This window comes from Oryctolagus cuniculus, chromosome 11 (genome assembly GCF_051225735.1).
Source record: "Oryctolagus cuniculus isolate XC-2025 breed Fujian yellow rabbit chromosome 11, ASM5122573v1, whole genome shotgun sequence".
NCBI classification, from domain to species: domain Eukaryota; kingdom Metazoa; phylum Chordata; class Mammalia; order Lagomorpha; family Leporidae; genus Oryctolagus; species Oryctolagus cuniculus.
The window spans coordinates 30,863,712-30,877,422 of NC_142877.1; the positions used below are offsets into that span (position 1 = coordinate 30,863,712).

General features: G+C 55.3%; 1 protein-coding gene across 1 annotated transcript; it reads right to left on the reverse strand.

Moving 5' to 3' along the window:
- Window positions 1-2,651: 2,651 nt before the first annotated feature.
- LRRN4 (leucine rich repeat neuronal 4) lies at window positions 2,652-13,044 on the reverse strand. Its single transcript, XM_008256295.5, has 5 exons — window positions 12,908-13,044; window positions 11,640-12,306; window positions 10,124-10,328; window positions 6,219-6,356; window positions 2,652-4,164 (listed from the first exon to the last, which is right to left on the reverse strand). Exons 2-5 carry the CDS (start codon window positions 12,295-12,297, stop codon window positions 2,937-2,939), a joined length of 2,229 nt encoding a protein of 742 aa, XP_008254517.3. The 5' UTR covers window positions 12,298-12,306; window positions 12,908-13,044; the 3' UTR covers window positions 2,652-2,936.
- Window positions 13,045-13,711: the final 667 nt, after the last annotated feature.

The following is a 13,711-nucleotide window of genomic DNA, read 5'->3' on the forward strand; positions in this document are numbered from 1 at the left end:
ATCTAGCTCACTGGTAATGTGCCTGGGAAAGCAGTAGAAGATGGCCCAAGTACTTGGTTCCCTGCCACCATGTGGGGGACCCAGATGAAGTACTTGGCTTTGGCCTGACCCAGCCCCGATCATTGCAGCCATTTGGGGAGTGAACCAGTGGTTGGACGATAATCTCTCTTTCTTCTTTCTCTGCCTTTTTCTACCTCAACCCTTAGAAAAATGATCCAAGGCCGGCGCCGTGGCTCACTAGGCTAATCCTCCGCCTAGCGGCGCCGGCACACCGGGTTCTAGTCCCGGTCGGGGCGCCGGATTCTGTCCCGGTTGCCCCTCTTCCAGGCCAGCCCTCTGCTGTGGCCAGGGAGTGCAGTGGAGGATGGCCCAGGTGCTTGGGCCCTGCACCCCATGGGAGACCAGGAAAAGCACCTGGCTCCTGGCTCCTGCCATCGGATCAGCGCGGTGCGCCGGCCGCAGCGCGCCGGCCGCGGCGGCCATTGGAGGGTGAACCAACGGCAAAGGAAGACCTTTCTCTCTGTCTCTCTCTCACTGTCCACTCTGCCTGTCAAAAAATTAAAAAAAAAAAAAAAAAAAAAAGAAAAATGATCCAGGGGTTGGCATTTGGTGTTGCTGTGGATTCGTTCTAAGAGGAAGAGTGCGGTGGGGGCAAGAGGTGTGGAGTCACCACACAGACACCGGGAGTCAGGTGAAAGCAGGCCAGAGACGAGCAGCCTACAGACTCGTTTATTTCAGTTGGTATAACAGCTTATATAGCCAAGGCAGCCAATCCGGTCAAGGGGTGGTTTATGCCCTAACCATTCACTGCCTGTTGCCAGGCAGGCTCTTTTGCCAGGTGGGTTCCGAAGCCATTCCTGCGTAACTGACACTCGCGTGCGTGCGCCATCTTGGCATGGCCTTCTCATTCCACCACAGTTTGGCACATGGGGTAAGATGCCTCTTGGGATGTCTGCATACCATATTGGAGGGCCTGGGTTCAGGTTCTGTCTCTACTCAATTCCAGCTTTCTACTGATGTACATCTTGGGATGCAACAGATCAGGTCAGGAAGTTGGGTCCGTACCTAGACTGAGTTCCAGGCTTCAGCCTAGACCAGCCCTGGCTGTTAGGGTCAATTGGAGGATGAATCAAGTATTCAAGTCCCAGGCTTTTGGGTACTGAATTGTTATAAAGTACATTAAGTTTATAGTTGGAATTAAATTAAGCATAATCATACGTACATAACAGACCCAAAACAATGTAAATTCATTTTGGTGTTGCCACAGAATAGATACAAATCTCAATGGTAGGCTGAAGCAAGCACTGGGAACATTTAATGACACGTCGCAGGACTTGACACCACTTAGTCACATTTTTGGCTTTTGCATTGCCATTTTTAAGCAGGAACTGGGGGAAATCTGCAAAAATGTAGTCCATTTCTCTTGGTTCCATTGGTAATAAAACTGAGGATCCACCTTAGCATTTGGGGAACTCGGGACCTTAAACCCTCAACAAAGTAACAGTGCAGTGCAGTTATTCAGGTCATAAGGAACTGGCTCAGCTTCTGCAGCATAGCATGGCTTCTGTGCTTTGTTTTGAAGAAAGGATGAAAACTTGACATCTTTTCTGTTATAGCAGAAATGAGTCATTATGGGTTACATTGTGTTCCTCCAGAAGATCAAAATTAACCTCCAGTACCTGGGAATGTGACCTTTGGAAATAGTCTGTGTGGATGTAATTAAGTCAGGATTACAGTGGCCTTAACCGAGTGACTTACGGTATCCTTACCGGAGAAAGGAAGTGTGACCATGGACTCAGAGGTGGCCATGAGATGGTGTAGCACAGAGGGCAGTGAGGTGTGCCAGCCGAGGAGCCCCAAGGCTGGCAGCCGGCACCGCCAGGAGCAGGGCACAGGCAACTCTTAAGAGCCTTGAGGCTGATAACTTGATGTCAGATTTCTGGCCTGAGCTGTAAGAAGATAAATGCTTTTTAAAAGACTATTTGCAAGGCACAGTTACAGAGAGAGGGGGAAGGAGAGGGACATCCGCCTGCTGGTTCACTCCGCAAGTGGTCTCAACAGCCAAGGCTGGGCCAGGCCAAAGCCAGGAGCCTGGAACTGCATCCAATCTCCCACATGGGTGGCAGAGACCCAAGCACTTGGGCCATCTTCCAATGCTCTCCCAGGTGCACTTCCAGTCCACTTCCAGTTGGACTGGAAGTGGGACAGTTGGGACTGCAACTGGTGCTCATGAGATTCAGGGGGCGGCTTAAGCCTCTGTGCCACAATGCTCGCAGCAAGGAAATAAATTTCTGTTGTTCAAGCCACCCAGTTTATTGTCATTTGTTACAGCAGCCATAGGAAACTAACAAATGCTAATGTTGAAAATTGAAACCTAGAAATAGAGCCTCAGTAGTTTCCACCTAACTGTATAGAAGTGAAAACGTGTGTAGTAGACACATCCAACACCAAGACACAAATCACCCCTCTGTTAAGTCCCAAGTTTGCAATTCTGTATCAACTCAATGCTTGTTTCAACATTACCAACAGTGGTAGAGGTAGGGCCCAATAGAAGTCTCCGTGGGCCTTCTTCATACAGGATGATGGCACAGAATGGTTAAGGCATTGTTTGATGGACTTAGGCTTCTAGATAGAGCTGTGGGGTTCTCTAATTAAAAGGGGGGGGGGGCCTCTAGACAGCGAGCACTCAGTCTTAGGAAAAGGCAGTAAAGCTAACTTATAAACGCAACCTTTTCCCAATGTTCCCTGCAGTGATGGGGAGGGGGTGGTCTGACGCCAACAGCCAGGTTTCTGGGAACGTGGGAGGCAGGGCCAGCAGCTGTCCCTCGGCCTGGGCAACTGTCAATCTCCCCGCGTGCTGGCTTCGCCCGCCCCTGGCAGCCTCTGCGCCTTCCTTCCTGCTCCCAGTGGAGCTCGATGGGAGGGTGGAAGCGGGGCTAGCTGAGGGTCTGCAGCTTCAGCGGGTAGTCAAAGGCCGGGTTTCGGTAGGCCACCAGGTGCGTGTCCTGTGGCTGCGGGGGCCGTGGCGTCCGGCACCGCCTGCAGAGACACGCGGCCAGCACGAGGCTGCAGGCGAGCAGCAGGCCGCTGGTGGCGCACAGCCCCGCCAGGATGAGCCCCGAGCTGGGCCTGGTGCTGAAGGCGGCGCACGGGCTCCTGATGCCCCAGGCCTGCGGCCGGCTCAGGCCCGCGCGGTTGGCCGCCAGCACGCACACGCGGTAGGTGGTGGCCGGCGCGAGCCCGTACAGCGGGTGCTCCCGGGCCGTGGCAGGGATGCCCCCCACCACCGACGTGTTCCCCGCCTGGCCCTCCGCGGAGTAGCGGATCTGGTACCCGCGCACCACCGAGTTGGGGGCGCACCAGCGGACGAGCGCCCACGTGTCGGTCGTCTCGGACACCTCCTGCAGCCGCGGAGAGTCTGGGGCGGCGTCTTCCCCGCTGAGGCCGGGGCACCGGCACCGCGAGCGCCTCTGCAGCTCTGCGCACGGGGTCTGCAGGTGCCTGCAGGGGTGGTAATCGCACTCCACGTCGCGGGGAGGTGCCCCCACCTCCGCCGACGTCCCCTCCTCGGCGTCACTGTAGTCGTCCAACAGCAAGACTGGGATCTCGCCTTGGGAAGGGCTTGCGTGGGGAGCCTGGGCGCCTGCCCGCGTCCTCGACTGGGGCTGGGGCGTGCCCAAAGGGTCCCGCCAAGCAGGGACCGGTCCGGGGCGTTGGCTGGCCGGCGGCGTGGACGTGGCTGAACTGCCAGGCTCACGGACAAGGTGCGCACCGTGTGCCGCTGCTCCTCGGAACTGGCTCTCGGCTGTGCTGGCAGCCCTGGGTGGGACGCTGGGTTTGCTGTACCGCTCTGCGCGGCTGGGGGTGCAGGCGGCGGTCCCCTCCCCGATGGCGCTGGGCGGCCCCGCAGCTCCAGTGAGAGGAGCCATCGGGAGCGAGGGCGCCTTGGTGACGCTCCGCTGGCCCCCTGCAGACTGAGTGGAGCCGGTGGAGAGCCCCCGTATGGATGGTGCGTGGGTGGAGCCGCGGAAGGAGGATGCATTTGGAGCAAGAGGGGTGGTGCTTTGGTCCGTCTGGCACACGACGTGCAGCTGTAGGAGGGAGAGAGGGGCCGGGAAGGGGCCACTGGATCCCGCAGCGGGGGCGCACTTGGTGTCTGCTGCCCTAAGGGGGCGGGAGAGGAGGGGGAGTCAATAGTTAGACCTTGTCCGGCTTCAGGGATGTACGAGACATCTTCAGTGCGGGCGTCACCTCCCGCCAAGCGTTGTCAGCACACCTCTGCGGTACCCCTGCTACAGACTCCAGACACCCGAGGCTCCTCCCGTCACCACTCCCACGGGGCGGAGAGGAAACGCAAGTTCAGCAAGAGGAACTAACTATCCGAGACACCAGGGCCTGCGAAGGGCGGGGCCTAACCCGGGCAAGCTCTGTGCGCGGCAGCGCCCACTGCGCTACTCGGTTCCCACCTGTCTGCTCCCTGGCGGTGAGCGCCAGCAAGGGCGTTCACCCTCACGCTCAGAGATGCTTCAGCGTTTCCAGGGTTTCCGGATTTTTTTTTTTTTTTTTTTTTTTTTTTTGCATCTACATAATGAGGTATCTTGGGGATGGGACTCAGGTCTAAACACAAAATTCATCTAAGTGTCTTACGCACCATGGACACATAACCTGCAGGTGACTTTATACAATATTTGACAATAATTTTCTGCATGCAACAGAGTTTTCATGGAGTGGGATTTTCCACTTGTGATGTCGATGCTCAGAAAATTTCAGACTTGAAGCATTTTTGGAGTTGAGACGCAGAGCAGGGCTGCTCCACCTGCGGTAGCTAACATTTTGAGTTCTCGCCATGTGCTAGGGTTATTCTTCACGATTTCCCCTACCGACTAATTTAATCTGCTCTACCTTAGGCAGGCACTACTTTTCCCATTTTACAGATGAGAGGGTAGAGGCATAGAGAGGCTAAGAAACTCATCTAAAATCAACAGTATGAAGCCAGGCTCTGGTTCAAGAAGCTGCCCTGGGAAGCTCTTCATTAGCACCACAGTGAAACCTGACTGCAAAGAGCCTGGGGTGGGGGTGGACCCTGACAGGGCCCCACTTCACAGCCAGGCTTGGGAGGGAGGCAAGAAAAGAACCCCGCAGGACGAAGCTGGTGGCTTGTCTCCCAACGAGGAGCAGTCAGCTGGTGCTCAGGATCTGGGGTGTCCAGCAGCCCAGCCCCACCTGGGGAGCGAGCCTGGGTATGGCTCCCCACTGCAGAAACAGCTCATCTAGCCCTCAGTTTCCACAGTTCTTCTCCTCCCTGCCTCACAGGAAGCTACTGGCCTTGGGCTGAATTGCCCAGGACCAGGAGGCCGGGCTCTACACTGGGTTTGCACAGGAGCCCAGTGGTTAGTAACAGTTTCGGAGGAAGATGTTTCCTGCCTCCTCCATCCAGTGGCTGCATGAATTTCAACATCTCTTTGGGTTCCCCTTTCCTTTATCTGTGAAATGGGGCAACAGTAACACCTCCTTGGCAGAGACCAGCTAGCTGTCTTTCCCACTGGGTACCCAGCTAGACAGTATTTCCCAGCCTCCCTGGCAGCTAGGTGTGGCCTTTTCATGGACTGCTGGCCAGTGCGTGTAGAAGTGAGGAGTGCCAGCCACTTCCTTGCCTGGTCCATTAAAATCATCCCAGAGGGCCAGCGCTGTGGCATAGTGGGCTAAGTCTCTGCCTGCAGTGCCAGCATCCCATATGTGTGCCCGTTCCAGTCCCAGCTGCTCCACTTCAGATCCAGCTCATTGCTATGGCCTGGGAAAGCAGCGAAAGATGGCCCATGTGCTTGGGCTTCTGCACCCATGTGGGAAACCTGAAGGAAACTCCTGACTCCTGGCTTCGGATCAGCTCAGCCCCGGCTGGCTGTTGCAACCATTTGGGGATGGAAAACCAGTGGATGGAAAACCACTCTCTCTCCCTCTCTCTCTCTCTCTCTCTCTCTCTGACTCTGCCTCTCTGTAACTCTGCCTTTCAAATAAACAAACAAATAAATAAATATTTTTTTTAAAAAAATCGTCCCAGTTCTACTTTTCCATGCTCCTTGCCCCTTTACTATGTGACCACATTGGGGACAGCCGCCCTGTCCAGACACAGTGACCAGAGTGCGAGCTAAGCAGGGAGAGCTGAAGCTCCTGCAGGCTAGCCCTGGCCCCTCTGCCATTTGCCATCTTAAGAGTATTACCTGCTGAGGACAGTTCTGTTTGTATCCGCGAGGAGCCACGACAACTCGCAGCTGCAAGTGAGGGGGTTGCCAAAGAGGTTGATGGATAGGAGCTGGGAGGAATTTAGGGTCCAAGGCGGGAAAGAACTCAAGTTGCAGCTGAAATACACACACACAAAATCAATTAAATCAGGCTTTATATTCCCAGGGGCATGGCAGCGTCACAGGAAAACACCATGCTATTAGAAACTAAATGATATTGCTTTGCAGAAAACCCTTAATGACCTTGGACTTATTTATCTTATTTATTTATTTATGGCCATCTGAAATGAAGATACTAATCCAAATCAATCAATATCATCCTCCAAATCAAAAGGGGACCATATGCCCCTGCCCGCTGGTGATATAAAAGAGTCCTCTATGATGAAAGTGTTCATGGATGTAAATCTCTACACAAAAGTAGACTCTTTACTTACAGACCAGATACAAGAAATACAGACAGTCTCAATGACAGCACAACTGAACATACACTGTCGAAGCCAGACTGCAGCTGATGGCACGCAACCCCAGTGCTTTGGAAGATGCCTCACTGGAGAGCGTCAGTTAGCTCTTGCTAGGTAGAAAATATTCCCCAAACCACATAGCTGAAAGCATCAATATTCTTTCACATGATCCCATAGGTTGGCTCCTGCTTTGTGGTTCTTGTGGCCTGGGCCAGCTCAGCTGGGCCTGTCAATCTAGGAGGCCTGATGTACTTGGAGCATCAACAAGTGCACCAGGACCCTTCCACGTGTCCCTCTTCACCCAGGAGGCTAGCCCAGGCTATCACATGGTAGTGCAGGGGTCCCCGACAGCAGGAGAAGGTGAGCTCCAACATTCAAGTCTTTCTGGATTTTGCTTACATCACACTGGGTAATGTCCCACTGACCAAAGCAAGTCATCTGGCCAACCTCAGCTTCAAGAGGTGGAGACAGAAACTCCATGAAATGGGAGAGGAGCTGCAACCACCTGGCAAAGGGATGTGTCCCCAGAGTTGCAGAGTCTACCACACCTCACAATGGCAGAGCCACTCCTGGCTCTCTCCTTTGTCTCCCCTAGAATCCCAGAATATTTGGTCTCAACTCTCCCCACTCCCAGAATCTACTGGTCTTCCCAGATTTTGCCTCTTTAACAAGGCTTCCATTATAACTGATCAGAGCAACATGAGGTGCCTTTTATGTTCAAGTCTCTTCCCATCAGAGGATGGCTTTCCTCCACCTGCCTGGTAACCTCCCTCCTCATACTGCTTGGGAGCAGATGCTGATGCCTGGGACGAGGAAAGCAGTGCCACCCAGATCTGCTCTATCACTTCTTGTCTGTGGGAAGGTGACAGCTCCATGTTGGCAACACTAGGCATGTGCATATGCCACTAACATTGGAACTTAAGCCACACCCACACATATGAGCTTTCGAGACATGGACCAACCACGTTCTTCCTGAAGGTGCCTCACTGATCCTTCTTTTGGAAGAATAATCCCATCTTTGGTGGAGGCACTGTGTAAAATGGGACCTACCCTGAGATTCTCCAGGGATTTCAACCGATAACAATACTTTCATCTAACAACATTTGCAAAGCTCTGTTGCGCTTTCATTTCATTATCTCACTGGGCCCTGAAGGGAGGTGGGAAAGGTATTATTATTACCTGTTGACAAATATCAGGCTACAAGACCAGTGCTGTGACACAGCAGGGTAAGCTGCCACCTGCAACAACATCCCACAGCACAGTGCTGATTCAAACCTGGGCTGCTCTGCTTCTGATCCAGCTCCATGCTAATGTGCTTGCATGGCAGTGGATAATGCCCTCAGTGGTCCCTGCTACCCATGTGGGAGAACAGGATGGAGATCCTAGCTCCTGGCTTTATCCTGGCCCAGCCCTGGCGGTTGCAGCTATCTGGGGAGTGAACCAGTGGATAGAAGATTCTCTCTCTCACTCTCTCTGCCTTTCAAATAAATAAATATATAAATAAGTAAATAATTCTTTAAAAAAGATCAGGTTCCAAGTGGGTTGGCCTGCATAAATCTCATAGCTGAACTAAGATTTAATATTATTTCCATTTCAAATATTTTATACATGGTCAATGTCACAGAAAAAAAAAAGGTGTCAAATAACAGGATGTTTAAAATGGGATTATTTCAGGCTCAAGTTCAACAGAAACTATAAAAGGCTGAGAATAATGCCTGAGGGCCTCCCTGTGCTGAAGGGCGATACTAGACCCCCTGTGCAGATCAAGGGGAGGGACTGAGAGGCGGGTTTACTGACCCATCATTCATCCTTAAGCTCTATGAGACCAGATCCGAAGGTAGAAGAAACCGGGCACTGAAGACCATTCTGGAGGCTCCATAAAGTCCTCGCCCTGACCACAACATGGGCAGAAGGGAGATGCTCCCCAGAGCCCAAGGAAGCCACCTCACTCCTTAAGCCAAATGAGGGAAGGGGCTTCAGGACCCCTGATGTCCCTCAGGATTTGGGGGATACAAGGACATGGTCTGACTCACATGTGAGAAAGCCAAGGGCAAGAGGCTACATAGAGCTAGCAGAGAAAACAGAATTGGCTCCAGTGGGATTGACAGGAGCACAAAGGTGCCTGCTTCCCGGCTCCCATATGTGAATCCCAAAGGAGAGAGGGAGCATTGGGATCGTCTTCACATGAGTCCTTTTCCTGCTAGAAGTTAGGACAGTGCTGCTCTTGGGAAAAAGGAGTAAGCATAGGGGCCGGCATTGTGATGCAGTGGGTTCAGTTGCTGCCTGCAGCACTGGCATCCCTTATCAGAGTGCTGGTTGAAGCTACGGCTGCTCTGCTTCGGATCCAGCTCCCTGTTAATGTGTCTACGAAAGCATAAAAAGACGGCTCAACTACTTGAGTCCCTGCCACCCACGTGGGAGACCCAGGTGGAGTTCCAGGTTCTTGACTTTGGCCTGACCTAGCCCCAGCTGCTGTGGCCATCTGGGGAATAAACCAGTGGATGGAAGATTCTCTCTCTCTCTCTTGCTCTCACTTTCTCTATGCTTTTCACATAAATAAATCTTAGGACAAAAAGAGTAAGTGCAAGAACACATTGGACATCTGCTTGGCCAGAGGGCACCAACCTCAGGTCCCAACTGCATGTAAGATCTCTCCATCCTCTTAGCCTTCCTCCTGATATCCTGGACCTGCTCAGGCCCTGGAAAGCACTGAACGTGGAGAAGGAGGTGGGTCCAGACAGAGAGAGCCCGGAGGTCCTCATCACCCCTTCCACTGCACACTTACCAGCTCAGCCAAAAAGAAACTTGAAAAGCCCAAGCATTGGTGAGGTTAACATTACTGTGGCCTGTCTGAGCTGCACAGTGACTAGGCTGGCTGGGTGATCTGGGACCTGCTCAGGATATCACCCAGGGGGTGAGGAAGAACAAAACCCCAGAGAGGACTGGGAAGACCATGGGAGAAAAAGTAAGGTCCAAGCCGGCGCCGTGGCTCAATAGGCTAATCCTCCACCTTGCGGCGCCGGCACACCGGGTTCTAGTCCCGGTTGGGGCGCCGGATTCTGTCCCGGTTGCCCCTCTTCCAGGCCAGCTCTCTGCTATGGCCAGGGAGTGCAGTGGAGGATGGCCCAGGTGCTTGGGCCCTGCACCCCATGGGAGACCAGGAAAAGCACCTGGCTCCTGGCTCCTGCCAGGATCAGCGCGGTGCGCCGGCTGCAGCGGCGGCCATTGGAGGGTGAACCAACGGCAAAGGAAGACCTTTCTCTCTGTCTCTCTCTCTCACTGTCCACTCTGCCTGTCAAAAAAAAAAAAAAAAAAAAAAAAAAAAAAAAAAAAAAGTAAGGTCCAGCAGGCTCTGTAAAATTCAACACAGCGTAACGGACAACTGCTGGCCATGCGACTGAGATGTGTCTCTGAAACACTCACTTCTGCAGCAGAAGAAGCTGGAGGCGAGGAGTATCTTGAAAGATGGCTGTGTGGACAGAGGTCAGTGCCGGGGAGTCTTGACAATCCAGGTGCTGCAGGCGAGGCGTCATCTTGAAAATGTCCCCCTCCAGGGTCCTCAGCCTGGGCATCCCCCTCAGGTAGAGGGACGTGAGGTTTGGCAGGTCTCGCATCCACCCGGACTCCACTGAAACACACAAGACACCTGTCCACTGCCCAGGAAGGAGCAAGCCCAGGAGGCCAGCACAGCATCGGGGAAGGTCATTGCCAAGAACGGGCACAGCCAGGGGCTCTGGAAACCCCAGAAGTTTGGCTATCTCAGCTGGAAGGGCCCTCGGGGGAATCAGTCATTCCTCTCTCCCAGCTCCCAAAGCCAGAGAGGTAGAGCTCACTGGCCAAGGCCCCACAGGTGGAAAGAGACAGAGCTGAGACTTGAGCCCAGGACACTGTCTCCAAGGCTGCTGCTGCCCCAGCTTCTTAAACTCCACACACAGAGTAGGCTGACTATACACTGACGGCTTCCAGGGTGGGGGACTTTAAAGGCAAATCAATAAGGAGGGGAGGGGAAGCAAGGCTGGGAGAGGCTCCCAGACCTCATTTTGGAGCCCTGCTAATAAAGGGAGAACGTGCCCCTTGTGCGCTGTAATTTCTGTTCCTGGTTTCTCTCTGTGTCTGTAGTAGAACAGGTGGTTATAGACACATGAAGGGTATTTTTTATTTTTAAGTAACAAAATTGGGCTGGGCGCTGTGGGTAGAGGGTTAAGCCTCCTTCTGCAATGCTGGCATCCCATTCCTGTTGCTCCACTTCTAATCCAGTTCTCTGTTAATGCCCTGGGAAAGCAATGCAAGATGGCCCGAGTGCTTGGGCCCCTGCACCCACATGGGAAACCCAGAAGAAGCTCCTGGCTCCTGGATTCAGCCTGGCCCAGCCTGGCTGTCGCTGCCATTTGGGGAGTGAACCAGTAGATGGAAGATCTCTCTCTCTCTCTCTCTCTCTCTCTCTCTCCTTCTCTTTCTGTATTTGTGACTCTCAAATAAATAAATAAAATCTTTTTTTTTAAAGTAACAAAACCAATCTTGTGAATCAAAGGACACCAAATATAGGGCATCCTTTGACCTCACCTCCCTCCCTGTGCCGTGTTTGAAATTTTCAACAATCACAGGTCACCTAATGCTAACTGCCTGGTGCCAAGTTCATGCACTAACCAGCCCCAAAGCCAAGGATTCCCGTCTCCATTGTACACACACGTTTCCAGCTATGGCGGGAGCAGCAGAACACAGTGATCTGGAATGCCTGGGTTCAGATGTGGAGATTGGAAGAGTTCCCACATCTTGGGCATTAACCTCTGTGTGGCCGTTCAGACACCGCTGGCTTGCTCCGGAAGTGGGGCTGGAGCTAACTGGAGGTTCCACTATGAACTAGGTGAAGAGGTCATCCCTTGGGAGAGCCCTCCCTGGCCCCAGCAGCCACGCCCAGCGGGCAGGACACCAGACTTACCGCGCTCCAGGGACGTGCCGCTGAGATCCAGGATCTCCAGCGTGGCCAGCGGCGCGCCGTCCACCCCCGCGAACGCTTCCTTGGCGATGGCCTCCGCGGCCCCGCGACCCAGCTCAGTGCATGAGAGGTTGAGGAACCGTAGCTCGGGAAAGCAGGCGAAGGCCCGGGGCTGCAGCGCCGGCAGCGGGTTCCCGACGAGCGTCAGCGCGCGAAGGTTGCGCAGCGCGGGCCCGGCGCACGGCGGCAGCGCGGCGATGCGGTTGTAGCTGAGGTCCAGCGAGTGCAGCGCGGCGGGCCCGCCGGGGCCCCAGTGCAGCGTGGCGATGCGGTTGTGGCGCAGCGTCAGCACCTGCAGCTGCGACAGGTGGCCGAGCTCCGGCGCGCTCAGGGAGCGCAGCAGGTTGTGGCTGCCGTCAAGGCTACGCAGCGCGGGTGGCAGGCAGCTGGGCAGGCGCTCCAGGCTGCGATTAGCCAGGGTCAAGGCCGTGGCCCCCGCGGAGGGAATCCCCTCGCAGGGCGAGCCCGTGGCGTTGCTGCCAGCACTACCCCAGGGGAACTGAGTGATCCGGAAAAGCGGGACCCTGCCCTGGGACGGCTCTGCTCGGCTAGGGCGCAGAACCGTGGGCGGCAGCAGCAGAAACAGCAAGACCGGCCACATGGCGCGTGGCTGGGGAGGGAACAGCAGGACAGCCCATTAACCTCAGCAATGAAGGAGCAAACGTGCCAGCTCCCCACTATCTCCGGCTCTTGGAGGAGCACAGGCCCCGGAGGTCCTCTGGAGGCCGCTGGGTATGACTCTGCCCCATTACAACTGTCTAGCCCCAGGACGTCCTAGGTTGCAAAGCTCATGTTCTAGCTCCTGTTCCTAGAAGGCTCTCAGGACTGCCTGCCGTCTCCCACACAGCTGTGAGGCTCAGGACCCTGGCGGCAAACATTTCCTGGTGCTATGTGGGATCCAACCAAAGCCAGGGCCCCTGTGGCAGCCCTATCCCCCAAGGGACCCAGGACTGCATGGAGCAGCTGGGAGATCAGGTTGGGGTGGATCAGGCCTGCACTGGCCTGGCAAGGCCATGGCCCTGAGGTCACTGCCTCACCTCATGCCCCCCACCCCCAGAATGCAGACAGACCTGTGTGTCCCTGCACCTTGGCTGCTGACCACCTCAGCGCTGAGCAGTCACCCAGGAGCCAGGGGCAGGGCCTCCCTCTTGCTCATCGGGGGCCCAGGCAGTGCGAGGGATCCTGAGACTGGGGCAGCAGGTCACACTCACCGGAGAGGGTCCTGTGGGACCGCGGCGGCCCTGGAAGCTCCTTTGCCGTCCTCAGGCTTGGTTTATAGATTCCAGGAAGCGGTGACCCAGGCAGCAGCTCGGAGCTCAACTCCAGAGGGAGGCTTGCTTCCCCGCCGCCCCTCCCCCACCCCATCCCTGGGAGGGCCTGAGACACTCCAGGTCCTGCGGCCCCTCCTCCCCTCCTCCTGCACCCTCAATGCCCCGTCTCTCTCCTCCTCTCTGGGGCCTGGACCCCCCCCCCCCCCCCGCTTCGCCTCTCCTTCCACCGCCCTGCCCAGGCAGGCGGGAGTCAGCTAGTGGGCCAAGGGGCTTGGGGAGGCAGAGGCCACAAGGCTGTCTCCACCAAGGGATCCGGTCCTCCTGACCAAGTGATTCCCACTTCCTGGGTAGGCTGGCGGCTGAATGGTGGGCCGGGAAGAGGGAGACAGCCCCCTTACCCGTGGGGAGGGAGGGTGTCAGAGAAGGGTTGCAGAGATGCACAGGAAGAAGCAGCCAGCGGCGAGGGGATCTGGGAGCCAGGTCAGGCTGGGCCAGCGTGAGCCTGACCTGGCTCCAGGGGTCCACAGGGAGAGTTTAGGAGGTTGCCGCAGGGCTGCTGAGCGCCGGTGTGCGTCGCTCTCTCACAGGGAGGATGCATGAAGGGGGCAGAGGCACCAGGAGCAGTTCTGCCCTGTGGCTGGGGTGGCGGATCCTGACTACCCATAGCGCTGGGTCTCCGGACCTGCTGCTGAAAGAGCTTGGTTTCCCGCACGGTTGCTTCCAGCAGACCCACTTTGCTCCTCC